Below are 19,168 nucleotides of genomic sequence, written 5' to 3'. Positions count from 1 at the left end.
TAGTATTTCTCTTTCAATTATGACTTTGCAGAAAATCTAGATTCTCAAAATTTAAAAGTTACTAGCTATTAGTTAAATGTATATAAATAATATTCGGATTATGGAAAAAGTAGCGGGTTTTGTTGTAATTATACAGTAGCCTTTCTAATTTGATTATTTTGTTTTAGACTGAGGAAATATTGTGGGTTGTAGCAGTCAGAATTGAGGTCTTCTCAAAATTTAAAAGTAAATGTATGAAAAATATTCTAATTCTACATTGAATTTTGTTGTTATGTATATCAATGAGATACAACAATCAAACAATAACAATTAATTTGTTATTATTAGATTTTTTACTATCAGGCATCAGAAGTTATATTCAAAGTTAGAGTTTTTGCTAACTTACTTATACAGACATACAGACATAAGAACGACAGGATGCGGACGTCCATAGTGTAATAGGTAGATTAATTGGTTAGACAATTTTAAAATTGTTAAAACCATTCTTCTAGCTACACTAGAGCAAAAGTTAGAGTTATTTTTGCTCTATAAGATGGAAGGACAGACAAATGTTAAATAGTTTTTAAATATATTTAACTCAACAGGTGCGGAATTGTTTCAAAGTTCTGAATAGATTTATTTTGAGTAAACAGCTTCCCTTACTTCTAATTCGCTATTTTAGTATTCTTTAAACTTTCACTGAAACCTAAATACACTACAACTCCCTTTATGGTGAATCAAACTTATTACTTTTAAGCTTTCTACTGTATTAATATAATCTTCAGCTGATTACTTATTTAAATTTTAGGTTTGTAACTGATGCCACTGTAGGAATATCATAGATCTAAATTATATAACAGCATAATAATGGATAGTGAAAAAGCGAAGAACTCTTGTCAGATTTGTGGCAAAACATTCAGTACAGCTTACCATAGAGACATTCATATAAGAACACATACAGGTGAGAAACCTTATTCATGTGATATATGTGGTAAGTCATTCTCACAGTCTGGTGATAAAAATAGACATATAAAAATACATACTGGTGAGAAACCATTTTCATGTGAATTATGTAGTAAAACATTTACTCAATCTCATAGTAAAGATACTCATATGAGATCACATACTGGAGAAAAACCATACTCATGTGAGATTTGTGGTAAAACATTCAGTACAGCTAGTAAGAGAGACATTCATATGAGAACACATACAGGTGAGAAACCTTATTCATGTGATATATGTGGTAAGTCATTCTCACAGTCTGGTGATAAAAATAGACATATGAAAATACATACTGGTGAGAAACCATTTTCATGTGAAATATGTAGTAAAACATTTACTCAATCTCAAAGTAAAGATACTCATATGAGATCGCATACTGGAGAAAAACCATATTACTGTGAAATATGTGGTAAATCATTCTTTCAGAAAGGAAATAAAGACACTCATATGAGGAAACATTCTGGTGAGAAACCATATTCATGTCCAATATGTTGTAAATCATTCACCACAGCTCATGGTAAAGATTCTCATGTGAGAACACATACAGGAGAGAAACCATATTCTTGCAAAATATGTGGTAAATCATTTACCCAATTAGGTACTAGAGATAATCATATAAGGACACACACAGTAGAGAAGCCATATTCATGTGATATATGTGGAAAATCATTCTCAAGAAAAGGACATAAAGACACTCATATGAGTAAACATAGTGGGGAGAAACCATTTTCATGTGATATATGTGAAAAATCATTTTTACTAAAAGGAAATAGAGACATTCATATGAGAACACACACTGAAGAAAAACTATATTCATGTGATGTATGTAGTAAATCATTTTCACAGAGAGGAAATAGAGATAGACATATGAAGAAACATACTGGAAAGAAACTAGATACATCTGACAAGTGCAGTAAACTATTTCTGAATGTTATTAAACACAAGACTGTACATAAGTACAACTACAATGGTCTACTATCAACAATGAAACCTGTTTGTGTCAAGCTAAGGAAACTTTCACCTTTAGAAGTAAAATCATTGTCTGAAATAAATAATAAACACAGTCTTGATTCTATTAGTGAAGAAGAAACTCATAATAAAGATCCTCTCACAATTCAGATAGATGGTAAAGCTACAAATGTTGTAGAGGAAAGTAAAAAGACTTATTATCCCTTGAATTATGACAAAAATAATGATTCCAAAACCATGATTTGTGAAAATACAAATGTTGAAGAAGAAACTAATGCACTGAAATCTTTTACCTGTATTATTTGCAGCAAAATATTTTGTAGTATTGATCTTCTAAATATTCATAAATATGTTCATCCTTTAGTGAAAGAGAAGAGTAAGAATATTGAAGAAACTTGCAAAGAGAATTGTATCTCTGTTAAAGAGGAAGATGTTGATATTTATATAAAAGAAGAAACATCTGGTGATTATCTATCTGATGATGAAAATATTTGTGATAAAGAATCTTATGACAATATTGATAGAATTGATATTGAAGAATTTAAACTTGAAGAGCCTGATGTTTAGTTTTATCTTTTTATCAACCTATTAATTTTTTTATTAATATGTATTTTAGTTAAAAATATCTAAAGATATTCATGGCATTCCTTTTATTTAAATTAACTTCTATTGATATGTATTAATTTTATTTTAAAAAAATAAGTTTTCTTTTTGTATGATTTAATATACGTATTATTAAGAACCTATATAAAATATCAATACAATTTTTTCTAAATTCTTTATTTTCATGCAATTTTAAGCCTAATTTAAAGTCAGATTAGTAGATTTTGTAGATTAAATCTTTTGAAAATTAGACCTTTTGTAGCAACGCCTTTGAGCAATGAAAAAAACTCACTCTTTGTTTTGGTTTAATGCTTAATGTTAAAATATAATTTTTTCAGATAAATATAATGTGCCTAATGAAATGAATAAGAACTGAAGATTATAATAACTATAGGTGAGTGAAATGTGTTTATTGTAAATAATAATTTTACAGAACATTGGATATCATTTTTTCTCACCAATATTTCGTCTGATTAAGTGAATAAGCTAGATTCTTGAAAATTGGTACATAAGCCTAGTCCTATTGGTATTGCATTTAAATGGGAAAAAAATCAAATTTTTTTTAGTTTTAGGTTAGGTTAGGTACGAAAAACCCTGCGGAAATTTTAGGACTTTTTTGGTCTATTTTGATGTAAAACTTACCTTTAATTGTTTTGCCTTAGGATTTTTTCCTTAAATACGCTGTGTCTATTTACAAGGACATTATTTAAGTCAGGGACCGACCCCAGCGTCCTAGGTGGGTGGCTCGCAGGGGTTAAGTGCATTTTTTCATACTTTGTGTTGTCATATATCAAATTATAAGTTTTTTGAGATTCGGTCCCCAACTTGCAAAATCATCTTAAATAGCGTTCTTATGAATAGATATAGTGTATTCAAGAAAAAAAACTTAAGAAAAACAATAAAAAGACGTTTCTACATCAAAATAGACCAAAAAAGGCCTCACAATCCAATTTCCGCAGGGTTTTCTTACCCAACCTAAAAATTAGAATTTTTTTTATTTTTTTCTTTCATTTAGATGTAGTACCTATAGGACTACGCTTAAATACCAATTTTCAAGAATCTAGCTCAATATTTAGACCATTTTGCTCACTGTTTAAGTTCAGATGTCAAAACGCAACCCCTCCTCCCCTCCTATGAAAATTTCCATGAAACAAAAATTGTATATACAAAAAATGTTTTAATAGTCAAAACTGTTTCAGGCTTTTTCTTGTTTCTTTTGTAATAGAGTGGTAATAATTGTTAGACATAACATTCTATTGGCCCACACTTGTTCTTTTATAAAAATGTTAAACTCAAAATTATGAACTTTTAATTTTGTACTGTGTGTATATCATATATCATAATATGTCTATTTTTTAAAAAATACCACTCATATAGGAACTACTCATAAAGTTTCTATAGATAGAGATTAAGATATATATATATATATATATATAAGATTGTAACTTCTATGTATATCTTCTTGTGTGTAGATTCAGTTTTTAATCACTTTCTAATCGCTATTGCTTCATTTTTATTCCCTGGAACAAAAAAAAAATATTTATTCCTTGCCATGTTGGTGATTTAAATTTTTAAAAAATATTTTTTTTGGTAAAACAGTGAAGTTTCTTTTCTATCCTCTAGTTACCATTTCGCTCTTTGATAAATTTAGAGTTTTGATATAATCCATGAGGGTCTTAATTGAATAGAATAGAATAGAATTTATTAACTAATGCAATACATTTAAATTATTAAATATACATATAAAATCATATTTTAAAAATTGCATAGCAAGGAGTAATTAAGCCTTGGAGTAGGCCGTAAATTTACCCCTTTAATTGATTTCATTTATCATTTTATTTATAGCCAGAAATTACAAAAATTATTTATTATATAAAGATATTTACACGAATTTAATAGATCAATAATTAAGTGGGTTGACTAAATAACTATTTACAGTTACAGAAGTTGGTACAGATTTTATTTCTTACAGGAAAAGCATTTTCTTTTGTTGCAATGAAATGATTTATAATTTAAAAGATAATCTTTTTTAATCATGGACAATGATTTCTTTACAGAGTCTGAAAGCCTTATTTCATTTCTCAAGTTATTCCAAAGTTTTGGAAATGACACTGCTGGAAAATATTCAAGATGTTTTGTTTTAGGTATACTTATCAGTAACTTTTTTGATCTCTGAGAAGAAAGAACTTTAAACATGTTATCAAAGCTTTCTGGGAGTTTCTTATGAAAAAATTTACTTATAAAATTTAAAATGTTTAAATTTACCAAATCATCAAATTTTAAGATTTTAGATTGTCCAAACAAAATTTCAGTGTGTGCATTATAATTAGCACCTACAATAATCCTTATTGCCCTTTTTTGGTGTTTTCTTATTTGATCAATATCTTTACTTTTAGAGAGACCCCATGTGATATTAGAATAATTTAAGTGAGGCAAAATCATTGAGGAATAAATCGTTTTCAAAGTTTTTGATGGGAGAACATTTTTTATTTGATTTAATGCATATAGAGAACTAGAAACTTTGTTTTTTACCATTTTTGTATGCTCATTCCAATTGAGAAATTGGAAGATTTTTGTAATATTTTTGGTGAATTTTAAAATTTATTATAATATTCGGGGAAAGAAATTGATTTTTACTACTACGAATTTAGGATGTGTTTATACGGGAATGATTTTTTTTCCTCTATAAGTCCAACATGATAATATATAGTTTACTCCTTAAGCTAAATCCTAATTTCTGTGCTACATCCTTCATTTTGAAATTATTTAATCAAAGCTTTTTTGCTCCTACATTATATGCTTCTGCTGAAGATATCTTATCAGAAACAGCAGCAATCCCATTTTTGTGTCAATTTGATTATTTCAGCCTGCTGAGAAAATATTGATGGTTGTACCAATCAACATAAGTTTTTTATTCATCTCCTTTATTGGAATATACATAATTATAATAAAAATAAAAGTAATTACCCACAATAACATGAAAAACTAAAACATATTTTTATTGGGGGTAAATTTTGGGACAAAATATTTATTATAAGAAAAATTTACTTTTATATTATTATTAATTCTTTTTTATGTTATTTTAATTATTTCAGACTGCTGAGGAAATATTGTTGGTTGTAATAATCAAAACTTCTTTCAAGGTAAGTGTCTTTATTAGAAGAGTACTTTTACATCTAATTTGTAAAATAAAAATGAATGGCTTTGAACAAAGACAATCATCGGCAAAACTTGTTAAGGTGAAATTCGTACCTTCGGGATAATAACAAACCAATATTTTTTTTGGTAATTGCTCATTAAAAGTGTAGCTTCTCAATGATTTACATAAGGATGGTGTGTTAGGGTATGTTAGAACGGTCCTATTCATTAGAAACTTTAATGTTGTCTATGAAATTAACTGAATGGAAATTGCTGATACTTCTAAAAGCAACCTCAACTCCTTTATGTTAAACTGTTGCCAAACTTATTTCTTTTGGATTTTCTCCTATTTTCTACTTTACTGTATTAATATAATCTTCAGCTGATTACTTATTTAAATTTCAGGTTTGTAACTGATGCCACTGTAGGAATATCAAACATCTATAATTATATAACAGCATAGAATAATGGATAGTGAAAAAGAGAAGAACTCTTGTCAGATTTGTGGCAAAACTTTTAGTACAGCTCAAAGTAGAGATATCCATGTGAGGATACACACAGGGGAGAAACCATATTCATGTGAAATATGTGGTAAGTCATTCTCACAGTCCGGTGTTAAAGATAGACATATGAGAACACATTCTAGAGAAAAACCATATTCATGTAAAATATGTGGAAAATCATTTACCCAATCTCAAAATAAAGATACTGTTAAAATAACCGGAAACGGGTAATTTGGAAATGTGCGTACCTACGCAATTGTAAGGCAGCTGCGCTGCATAAACTCTCTCATATTCTAGGCATTGTGGAGATACTGAAATAGATGTAAGAACATATTTAAAACCCCAAAGGATTCTGCAATGGTAAAATCATAGATAAACACATGATAAAATGTCAATCTTATTTTATTGACAAAACATAGATAAATTAGCAATAATCAATAATAGCACATAATGATAAAATAAGATTTCATGATGAATTGGTGAGCAGCACTTGTAGAAGGGTCTTGGGCCAGTAAACCTGTAAGCAGTAATAATCAAATATTACTACCATTTTCATTTGCGGCTTTTCTTTTCCTTCTTTTTCTGGCGGCGCTCTTTCTTGGATAAACGGAGATTTTCCATCTCTTCCTCCAAGGCCTTATTGTCACAGTGTAGCGCGTCCCTGACACGTGCAAGCTTGTCATAAGCTGCATCCTGCCACTTCTCCGTCTCACGCAGCTTCTTTACCTCTAAACGAAGTCTGTTAATTTCCAATTCCTGTTCTCCCTCCTGCCTGTCCTTCTGTATCTCGAGTTGGAGCTTCAGCGTCTCGACCTCGACACGGAGGTTAACTACCTCCTGACACTTCTCCCTGTAGAGGCCAGAAATCCTGGTGGTGACCCTGCTGCACTCTCTCTCCCTGACGTACGGGTCCCGGGCTCTCCCCCCTCTCTGCACCTGATGTAGCAGTCTCTCCAGGCACCCATTTGAGTTGGGGCTGCGGCCGCCATTAGGTCTGGCACCGCTCACAAGCGAGTCCGCTCGTTCCCTGCTGATGGTCCTGTGGGACTGTCTCCTCGGTGGCGCACGCCTTGATGTGCTACGGGTTCTCCTACCCCTAAATAACCCCCTGCTCTTTAAGAGCCTCACCATGTATTCGTCGGACGCCCACTCCTTTGTCATGGCTATCGGCAGCGGTAGCGGTAATGGCGCCAGCACTCTCTCCTTGGGTCTCCTCGGATGCTGATACGCATGGCGATGATGAGACTCCACCCACCCCAGCACAATCTGTACTGCCAGCTCCGATGGTGTCTTCCCAAGCGATGATTTTTTGTAGTATTCCTCATAGCAGGCGGCAAAGCACACAAGCACCCCGTCCTGGGGGGTTAAGAACGCCTTGTGTATCGAGAGGGATTGCTCCCCGACCTTCTGCGTGAAGGTCCTTAGCTCGTTGTTGACGTCGGAGATGGCGCTCCAATGGCGTTCGAAATCCGGGGGATAACGCGCCGTTGAGAACGTTATGCGGTGTCTCCCCCCCGCGATGGCGGCCTCCGTCAACGTCCTGACCGCGTCCATCAGCTCCTCATCCTGGTTCTGCATGAAGAACGCGAGTAAGATGTCCGCTGAGATGTGCATCGGTCGCTGCTCCTCCTCCATCCATTTGAGAGTGTTTTCAACAAAACTCTCCAATGTCTCGTCCTCGACCGTCTTGAACAGGATCGGGAACTTGCTGGTGGGGGACTGCTTGATCTTGAAGTCAGTCAGATGGACTCTGATGGGCTCCTCCTGGTCCTGCTCCATGGCCTCGTCCCTTGCTGTGGATACGGCCTCCTCCGCCCAATCGTCAGCAGACTTTGCCATTCTGAAATTGGAAATTTTCAGTATTTGGAAACTTATTTAAATAGCTTTAGAGTGGAACTTGGAAATTAAGTAAAAGAATGCTATTTAATATGTTAAGTTTGGTAACTTTTTATGGCGTTTTTGACAATTAAAATAACATCATTCTTTTTAGAAATCATTAATAAATCATATTTTACACAAAACAAATTATTTGATTTGGATAATTTTATAATTCAACTCGAGCAGTTCATATTTACAACATTTGTTTATTCGTTGCTTTAAAAAAAAATCGACTAGGTTTGTCTGATTTGACGTCTAATTTTGGAAAAAGACTTCATCGTAAAAATAAAAAACGAATCTTTACGAGATTTTAAATAAATACACTTACGTAAAAATGCTTTTTGGAAACATGATTTATATTTGGAAAGTGGAAGTTTTGAACAACATAAATCCGATAGCTAAAAAGTCGATAAAAACATGTTTTAAAATATATTTTTCACATAAATATTTGAAAATTAATACCTTAAATGCTTGGAATTAGATTCTGGTGGTCTAAGCCAGTTAAAATGCTGGAAAACTGATGCATTATTCGAAAAAATACACATAACTTGTAGGTTCGGTTTCGATGAATTCGCCAATGATAGATTTACACGACTGAACTTTTTATTTCCGCTTTTTTGTATATATGATCAGGCAAATGCGCAATGCCGCGGCGTCGTGTTTTCCTGGTGTTGCGTAGTAGATGCATTTTTCTGTGTTTATTATTACTTACTTCCGGAGTTATAAAAGCTTCAACGCGACTTTCTGTTTGAAAAGTGTGTTGAATAAAGTCGTCTTTTCTGTGTTAATCAGATTTTTGAATAAGGATTAAAGGGTCATTGGTCTATTTTTAATGAAGTTTTGGAAATCTTTAAATAATTACTTTTAAACTTGTGCAAATTAATAAAGGAATTATATATATTTGCGTTTTTTTGGTTATTTTTAAATGGTTTTCTTAAATATTTGTTAAAGATTTTGCTTGGAAATTATACGAGAAAGAAAAACTAATGTTTTTTTTTTTTTGGAAATTTTTATTTTTGGGACCTCTGAAACGATGGTTCCAAAACTTACTTTTCTTTTGGAGAAAAAATGCATCTGTGTTCTTAGTTTTTGATTGCTCTGATATATTCAGAGCTGATCTTTCCTGCTTGTAAAATGACCATGATTTTTCTGGGGTTTACTCCCCTTTTGGTAAGAATGTCTGCAGCTTGAAGATCTCCTGGCACCCATACCAGCTTCATGATCTCTTTACCTTCCAGCCACTGTTTCACCATGCCTATCTCTCTCCTCAATCTCCTTTCTCCTACGTCTGTGGCACTGTGAATGCTTACAAAAGCATCTCTGTTGTCAATGATGGCAGTGATTGGGAAATCAAATTTGTCTCCTAATATCTCTTTCAAAAACCATCTTGTTGCTATAGCCGCATCAATACCTGTGGTTAGGCTCATAGTTTCAGCTGCTAGAGTAGAGTTAGTGACCCTTTGGATCTTATTGGCTTTCCATTCTATGGGAGCACAATCTCCTGTGTCAGGATTTATCAGAAACATGATATACCCTTGTGCACTATCCACTCCTTCGTTCAGGTTGCCAAAGCTTGCATCTGTAAAGATCCAGATTTCAGCTTTCTTGAGATCTTTCACATCTGCAATCCTTACTCTGGAAACATCCTTCATCTTTGTGAGGGTTTTCTTTGCAGCTTTCAAGTCAGCTATAGTTCCACCTTGTATTTTTGTTGAGGCTTCTATTAGCTCAAATGCTAGGTCAGGTCTGGTTGCCCTTACAGTCCAGTTTATTGATCCTGTCATTTGTCTGATCAGAGTCAGTTCTTCTGGTGTCATCTTCTCTGAGGTTTGACTAAGCCTCTTGGCTTCAATCTTTGGGATAGTGACTCCCTCCACGTATTTTTCTTGGTCTAGATTGATACCATTCTCATCTTGTTGTAGCATGAAACCTGTGTACATGAAAGAGTTGCTTTCTGATTTGCCAATCTTGAATGCACTCAGAACTTCATTAAGGACTGATTCATTGAAGTGTTTGGTGCCACAATGGATGAAATCATCAACATGTATTCCAATCAGACCTTCTAGTTCTCCTTTGTCATTTAACAGGTAAAAGAGCCCTGAGTCATATGTTGATTTCTTGAATCCTAGTTTTTCAAGATTGTGTTTGACCTTCTCATACCATTTCTTGCTCGCATCTCTCAAGCCATATAGGCACTTCTTCAGTCTCCATAACTTCTTCAGTAGCTTTGCCTCCTTTGGAGGTTTCACTAGTACAATCCTGTCCAGTTCATTGCCCTGAAGGAAAGCTGATTTGACATCACTTGCACTGATTTTCCATTTGTTTGCTGCAGCAATTGCTAGTATAATTCTTAGTGTGTGTTTGTGCATTGTAGGTGACTCTTTTGGAACTTCTTGTAGTTCTTGAAATCCCTTGGCTGTGAGCCTTGCTCTTAGTTCGTCTCCTTTTCTTGTAATCACCCAAAGTGTGGTGATGTACTCTTGGCCTTCATCTTCTATAATTTCATATGTGTCAAATTCTCAGAACTCATACTGGTGAGAAACCATTTGCTTGTGGTGCATGTAGTAAATACTTCAGTACATCAAGTGAGAAAGTTAGACACATGAGAACACATACTGGTAAGAAACCATATTCATGTGATATATGCGGTAAATCATTCTCACAGTCTTATGATAAAAAAAAACATATGATAACACATACAGGAGAGAAGCCATATTCATGCCAAACTTGTGGTAAATCGTTTTCAGATATTAGTGCTAAAAATAAACATTTGAGAACACATACTGGTGAGAAACCATATTTATGTAATATTTGTGAGAAATCATTCTCAGATACAAGTGCTAAAAATAAACATATGAGAACACATACTGGTGAGAAGCCATATTCATGTAATATCTGTGAGAAATTATTTTCACAGTCTGGTAATAAAGATAAACATATGAGAACACATACAGGTGAGAAACCATATTCATGTGATATATGTGAAAAATCATTTACTCGATCAAGCCACAGAAATAGACATGCTAAGAATCATGAAGCACGTACTAGTAAGAATGATATTCCCGTTGTTAACAACAATATTGATATTAGTGACAACAATATTGATATTAGTGACAACAATATTGATATTAGTGACAACAATATTGATATTAGTGACAACAATATTGATAATAGTGATAACAATATTGACACTAGTGACAACAATATTGATATTAGTGACAACAATATTGATATTAGTGACAACAATATTGATATTAGTGACAACAATATTGATAATAGTGATAACAATATTGATATTAGTGACAACAATATTGATATTAGTGACAACAATATTAATATTAGTGACAACAATATTGATAATCCTGAATTTGAACAAGTATTTATAAAGGAAGAGGACAAAACTAATATTTCTCAAGTAAAAACAGAAAATACTGAAATGAAAGTTGACGAAGAAGATTTGGTGAAAAAATATTGGGAAGAATTTACCTCAGATTTGCCTTAGTACCTAGCTACTACCATAGACAGACATTGTAATCAATAATGATAAATGTAAATTTTAGTGTGTTCTCTAAGAATTATACAAAGATTTTTTTCAAAACTGAAATTTAAAAAGAGAGACTGAGTGACTTCTCCCCCTTCTCTCCCTAACTTAAGGCCACTAGAGGCTGCTAGTTAAAGAATAAAGATGATGTAATTTGAAATGCTTCTCGAGTTTGAATTGAATAATATTCCAGAGAACCATATACCTAAACTCCATAAACAAGTTGGAAATTATTAATTGCAAGGAAACTTATGTTAAACTTTTAAAATTTTTGTATAAATGGTTCCTATTTTCATCTACACATATCTATAATTATTAACAAAAGTATTACCTACCTAGTGTAAATAATATTTTCATCTACACATATCTATAATTATTAACAAAAGTATTACCTACCTAGTGTAAATATTATTTTCATCTACACATATCTATAATTATTAACAAAAGTATTACCTACCTAGTGTAAATATTATTTTCATCTACACATATCTATAATTATTAACAAAAGTATTACCTACCTAGTGTAAATATTATTTTCATCTACACATATCTATAATTATTAACAATAGTATTACCTACCTAGTGTAAATATTATTTTCATCTACACATATCTATAATTATTAACAAAAGTATTACCTACCTAGTGTAAATAATATTTTCATCTACACATATCTATAATTATTAACAAAAGTATTACCTACCTAGTGTAAATAATATCTTATTCATAATGATATTGATATTTGGATTTCCCATGTTACTTAATTATATATTTTTTTCAGATTAATCAAATAAAATGAAAGAAATGATCTAAAGTATCAAGAACTAAATCCCATGTTGACTAAGAACTTCAGGTGATAAGTTAATGAAAATTTTTATGCCTTTTTTTAAAAAAAGGGTATATAGTATTCACTTCTTCCACCAATTCAAAAAAAGTTTTTTTAACAACCTAGATATATAGTAAGTGTTATGTAAATTCTGAATGAGATAATGTTAGTTAATGTTCTTATTGAGTTAAATCTAAGTGCAATTCTATTATGTAAAGTAGTAAGATTTTTTGTCTGAAGCTTAAGATTTTGATAACCACTGAATCGATTGAGTTCTTCCTTTGAGGCAAGCTTTCGACCATTTAATGTTTAGATTTAAGTCTCGGGTTGATTTTTGTTTTTTTTTCTGTATTTTTCTGCAGTTTCACAGGAAGTTTTTTTTTAGAGGTAAAGAGTTTCAGTTATATCATAATATATAGGAAAGTAATTTTTTTGCATTGTATTTCTATAATTCATTTCTGCCGTATATACATTTGAAATTGATAATTATCAAATATTTTAACTGTAAACTATTATTTGATCTAGAACTCATATTTTTAGTGTTTTTGGGATCTTTGCTCCACTAGACCTAGAAGGAAAGTCCCAAAATAAAATCCGTAATGGTTTCTTAGTTCGGTTATGTTAAAAAAGTATTATTTAAAAAAAATAAGGTTGATATCTTCAAAAATAAGCTCAGAACTCAAATTTGTAGTGTTTTGGGGAACTTTTGCTCCACTAGCCTCTAGAAGGAAAGTCTGAAAATGAAATCTGTAATGTTTTCTTAATTCTATTATGTTAAAAAAGTATTATTTAAAAAAAATCAGGTTGATATCTTTAAAAATAAGCTCAGAACTCATATTTTTAGTGTTTTTGGGGTCTTTTGCTCCATAAGCCCCTAGAAGGAAAGTCCCAAAATGAAATCTGTAATGGTTAGTAGATTCGGTTATGTTAAATGGTATTTTATATAAAAAAATATCCTCCAACAAATATTTCAAAAATCTTCCAATTCAGAAATGCATTATTCTTTCCCTAGGGTATTGATATAATCCATTTCTTTACCATACTGGAAATTAATCTTTATTGGAAGATTTTTGAAATATTTTTGGAAAAATTTTTAAAATGATTTGATTTGATTTGATTGTTATAATTCCATGCGGACCAAGAGGTCCATTAAAGGAATATCATATTGTCTCAGGAATCAAGTGTCTATTAACAAAATTTTTAACTTTTAAAAGCGTCATTTTCACTGGATTCAAGCATCAATTGTAATTGTTTTTAGTTTTTCTTTAAATTGTTTAACATTTTCACACATTTTCACTTCTGTTGGTAGAGAGTTCCAAAAGAACCTCGGGGAAAGAAATAGATTTTTAAAAGTTCACTACTCTAATTACCTTAACTCTTTAAATATACTTCATAGAACTATCCCTTTAGCATTGATTTTTTTCTTCCATAATTCCAATCTTGTAGTGCACTCGAAAATAATATTCAATAGATCAAGATTATTTGGATTGGTTTTTAAAAAAAAATTATGATATGAATCCATACCAATATTGTGTAATTTATTTTAAATAATTATATTTTTTTTATATTAATTTATTTCAGCCTGCCGAGGAAAAATTGTTGGTTGTACCAGTCAGAATTGAGGTCTCAACAAAAGTTATTTATTCATCTCCTTTATTGGTAAGTATTGTTATTATGTACCATTACAAATTATAAAATAATTTGATAGTATTTCTTGTTTCAATAATGACTTTACAGACAATCGAGAATTTTAAAATTTAAAAGTTACTAGGTAGCTGTTAGCGTTATATATAAAAAAAAGTAATCTAATTCAACATTGAATTGTGTTTTTATGTAAAGCATTGATTTTGATATTTCAAATTATGTAATATCGGACATAAGACTCACTTATAATACTGCAATATATATTGCTTTCCATTAAGTATGGCAGGTGTCCTATTTTAATAACATTGAAATAAATATAAATATTCTAAGTTATATAAGTTTAATATTTCAGGTTTGTCACTGATGCCACTGTAGGAATATCAAATATCTATAATTTTGGTGCATTATTTGCCAAATGTACCACTTTTCTGCACTACCTCTCCGATTTTGTTAATACTCTATATTTTGGTCCGTTGGGTGATTCAAGGATGCTTGATGGCCAAAAAAAAGTTTCAGAGTCCCTGGATGTCTAGATATCTAGCTATCTATGAAGGTAGGTAACAAAAATTTAAAAAACACCCATTTTTTCACAATTTTAAAAATTAATTTTTCCATCAATCTTACATCCAACCTATACATTTTATACACCAAAATGATCGTTTATTCATGTAAAAAGCGCACATAATGCTATTTTATATATTTATGAGAAATCAATCAATTTTTTCTATATTTTTTATTTTCATGCTGTGCAATCAATGATATTTTGCAATCAAAACTGTATATAATAATATAATGTTGCTTAAATCTTTTTATTGTATGCTATTTTTTCAGATATAAAGAATGAAATGAATTACGAAAAGTAAGAACTGTAGCTGAGGGAGGAAAATAAGTATAGGTGAGTAAGTTCTGTTCCTTATTACAAGGGATATATTATATAAGACAATTATTATCAGTACAAAACTTATTTTGTAAGAAAATTAGATTTAAAGTATATAGATTGGAAGGCAAAAAATTTATCAAAACTAAAATTGGATATATTTCTTTTTTTTATATTTCTTCTGAGCTGGAGCTTTAAATGTGTAGCCGTTGCCGTAGCAGTAGCCAGAGGTACAGCCACTAAGCTAATAGCGATCTTTAAATCAAATTGGCTACGCATGGCCACAAAAAATCACAACTACTTTTTGAATTTTCAGTAAAAATATTAAAAGAAATAATAATAATAATGTGTAAAAACTTTAAACATTTAAAAATCCATGTTTTATTGGCAGCACTGGCAGTGGCGACGGCTACAGCTACACAGTTAAGGATCCAGCTCTTATATTTATTTATTATATTCATTAAATAAAGCAAAGGGATAGTTTCACGAAGTGCATTTAAAAAAAATTGTAAACTGTAAGTTTTTTCTATTTTAAATAACGTAGTAGTGCATAATATAAAGTTATTGATTAAAATTAAAAGATTTGACCAGGGATTTTCCTTAAAAAATGAGTTTTTTATTTCTATTTTCAACTTCGTAGCATGTTATATATGGCAAAAACTTTTTTGTCATAAATACAACTTTAAATAGCATTTACTAGTTAATAGAACTTCAAACTTTTTATACAACAAAATACACATAACAACAAAGAATGGCCAATAAAATATTTAGTATAGTACTTAGAGTAGTGATCTTTTTATAATATGTCTTAGTAAAATATATTAGGCATTGGATAGATATGATTGTGATAAAGAATCTCAAAAAAGAGGGAGATAACTTTTGCAGAATTCCGTAAATGTGTGAGTTTTAATAATTTAAAATAGAAGTAGAACTCTGGCTGTTGTTATAATTGGGTATAACGTCGATATATACTGTATTGTACTATATTAGAGCAACTGCCATACAAAATTTTAGAGTTTTACTCCTATTTTAAAGTCTTAAAAATCAAACATTTACGGAATTCTGCGAAAGATACCTTCTAATATTGAGAAAAAGTAACTGTTTTGTAGTGATCCGGTAATTTTGAACCCGACTTTTGGGAAATCTCATTTTTTTGACCATGATACTGTCGAATCACAAAAAAACTTGACTTACCCCTTTTACCTTACTTTTAGAAAATCGCTACTGTATTCTATTTGACTGTATAAATATGATTTTCAGCTGATTAATCATTTAAATTTCAGGTTTGTGAATGATGCCACTGTAGGAATATCAAATATCTATAATTATATAACAGCATAGAATAATGGATAGTGAAAAAGAGAAGAACTCTTGTCAGATTTGCGGCAAAACATTTAGTAGTGCTAGTAATAGAGACATTCATATGAGAACACATACAGGAGAGAAACCATATTCATGTGAAATATGTGATAAATGTTTTACCACAGTTCAAAATAAAGATAAACATATGAGAACACATACGGGAGAGAAACCATATTCTTGTAATATATGTTATAAATCATTCACCTTAGCTCAAAGTAAAGATTCACATATGAGATCACATACTGGTGAGAAACCATATTCATGTAATATATGTGGTAAAACTTTTTCCTTACATCATCATAAAAATAGACATATGAGAACACATACTTGTGAAAAACCATTTTCATGTGAAATATGTAGTAAATCATTCTCACGATTAGATAATATGAATATTCATATGACAACACATACTGGTGAGAAACCATATTCATGTCACATATGTGAAAAATCATTCTCACAGAAAGTAAATAGAGACAGACATATGAGGAAACATATTGCTGGAAAGAAACTAGATACATCTGACAAGTGCAGTAAATCAGTAATAAACATAAAACTGTTAATAAGGACAACTACAATGATCTACTATCAACAATGAAACCTGTTTGTGTCAAGCTAAGGAAACTTTTACCTACAGAAATAAAATCATTGTCTGAAATAAATAATGAACCCAGTCATCATTCTATTAGTGAAGAAGAAACTCTAAATAAAGATCCTATCATAGTTCAGATAGATGGTAAAGCTGCAAATGTTGTTGAGGAAAGTAAAAAGACTTATTATCCCTTGAATTATGAAAAAAATAATGATTCCAAAACCATAATTTGTGGAAATACAAATGTTTTAGAAGAAACTAATGCACTTAAATCTTTTAGCTGTATTATTTGCAGTAAAATATTTTCTATTATTGATCTTCTTAACATTCATAAATATGTTCATCCTTTAGTGAAAGAGAAGAGTAAGAATATTGAAGAAACTTGCAAAGAGAATTGTATCTCTGTTAAAGAGGAAGATGTTGATATTTATATAAAAGAAGAAACATCTGGTGATTATCTATCTGATAATGAAAGTATTTATGATAAAGACTCTTATGACAATATTGATAAAATTGATATTGAAGAATTCAAACTTGAAGAACCTTATGTATAGTTTTACCTTTTTATCAACCTATTGATATGAATATATATTTTGTTAAAATGTGTTTTAGTTAAAGATATATGTATATGATATTCCTTTTCTCTATTCTTTTTTAAAAAAGATTTTTTTTATTTCATGATTTGAAATAATTATTTTTTAAAAGTACGTACCTATGAGAAATCAATCATTTTTTACTATATTTTGTTTTCATTCTGTACAATGTTAAAATGTTGCATAATGCATTTTTATATTATCATTACAGTTCCAATTAAAGTTGTATTCTTTAATTTTATTTTTATATTATTATTACAGTTCCAATTAAAGTTGTATTCTTCAATTTTATATTTTACAGATATAAAGAATGAAATGAATTAAGAACTGTGAAAGGGAAATAATACTTTAGGTGAGTAAGTTTTGTTTATCAATACAAGGGATATACAATTAAACAAGACAATTATAATTAGAAGAAAACTTAATTTTCAGTTTAAAAATCATCTAACCGACAGATAATTAAAAATGTAAGAATTATGCCATAGCCCTACTATAGCCTAAGTTACAACAGTCACAAAAAGGGCGGGAGGTGGAGGTCTGTAGTTTCCTAGATTAATTAGGTTTGTATAGATGATTCAAAAACTTTTAAAAACATTCTTCTTGCCTTTCTATGGCTAAAGTTAGAGTTTCTTTGCTAACTTACATAGACGGACATACAAATGATAGGATGTGTGCGTCCGTAGTGTCTTAGATTCATTAGGCTTGATTAGATGATTTTCTTAAAATAATTCTTCATGCTATACTAGAGCTAAAGTTAGACTGTTTGGCTCACTTACTTAGATGGAATGAAAGACATTAGTCAAATTGTTTGAAATTACAATTAACTAAAACATGTTTGGAATTGTTTCATAGTTTTGAATAAATTTATCATCAGTGAACAGCTTCCCTTACTTCTAATTGGCTTATTTAGCATTCTTTAAACTTTAACTTCGGAATAGTTCTAAAGCCTAAAGACATTTTTAATTTAATCCTGAAAAATATGAGAGAATTAACTGAATTAGCTGATACTTCTAATATTGAGTAAAAGCAACCTCAACCCCATGCTAAACTTTTTTCGATTTTCTCCTGTAATCTACTTGACTATATAAATATATTCTTCAGCTGGTTACTTATTCAAATTTCAGGTCTCTGACTGCTGCCACTGTAGGAATATCAATCATCTATAATTATATAGCAGCATAGAATAATGGATAGTGAAAAAGAGAAGAACTTTTGTCAGATTTGTTACAAAACATTTAGTAGATCTCAAAGTAGAGACATTCATATAAGAACTCATACTGGTGAGAAACCATATTCCTGTGATACATGTGGCAAATCATTCACCAAAGCTCAAGGTAAAGATTACCATATGAGAACACATACTGGTGAGAAACCATATTCATGTGAAATATGTGAAAAATCATTCACTCAGTCTAGTAATAAAGATATTCACATGAGAACACATACAGGTGAGAAACCATATTCATGTGAAATATGTGGTAAATCATTTTCACAGAAGGGTAGTAGAGACGGACATACAAGGAAACATATGAGAACACATACAAGAGAGAAACCATATTCATGTCATATATGTTGTAAATCATTCACCACAGCTCAAGGTAAAGATAGGCATATGAGAACACATTCAGGAGAGAAATCCTATTCATGTATAATATGCGATAAAACA

General features: G+C 30.7%; 4 protein-coding genes across 4 annotated transcripts in view; 3 read left to right on the top strand and 1 right to left on the bottom strand.

The window, feature by feature from the left end:
* Nucleotides 1–19,168, top strand: part of LOC145333918 (uncharacterized) — a 155,914-nt gene that overhangs the window by 124,954 nt on the left and 11,792 nt on the right. The gene's annotated exons all lie outside the window — the stretch shown is intronic.
* LOC145334431 (uncharacterized) lies at nt 788–2,517 on the top strand. Its single transcript, XM_080179887.1, has one exon. It carries the CDS (start codon nt 847–849, stop codon nt 2,515–2,517), a length of 1,671 nt encoding a protein of 556 aa, XP_080036013.1. The 5' UTR covers nt 788–846.
* Nucleotides 6,101–11,574, top strand: LOC145334429 (uncharacterized). The gene is made up of 6 exons (XM_080179884.1): nt 6,101–6,421; nt 7,315–7,480; nt 7,687–8,015; nt 9,635–9,899; nt 10,083–10,159; nt 10,596–11,574. The coding sequence occupies exons 1-6, from the start codon at nt 6,159–6,161 to the stop codon at nt 11,572–11,574; spliced, it is 2,079 nt and encodes a 692-aa protein (XP_080036010.1). The 5' UTR covers nt 6,101–6,158.
* Nucleotides 6,579–8,994, bottom strand: LOC145333689 (uncharacterized). Its single transcript, XM_080178900.1, has 2 exons — nt 8,535–8,994; nt 6,579–8,034 (listed from the first exon to the last, which is right to left on the bottom strand). Exons 1-2 carry the CDS (start codon nt 8,615–8,617, stop codon nt 6,747–6,749), a joined length of 1,371 nt encoding a protein of 456 aa, XP_080035026.1. The 5' UTR covers nt 8,618–8,994; the 3' UTR covers nt 6,579–6,746.

Source organism: Acartia tonsa, chromosome 12 (assembly GCF_053477335.1).
Source record: "Acartia tonsa isolate MP-2025a chromosome 12, ASM5347733v1, whole genome shotgun sequence".
Taxonomy (NCBI): domain Eukaryota; kingdom Metazoa; phylum Arthropoda; class Copepoda; order Calanoida; family Acartiidae; genus Acartia; species Acartia tonsa.
Note: the sequence above shows the minus strand (reverse complement) of the source record. Positions and strands in the feature narration are given on the sequence as shown.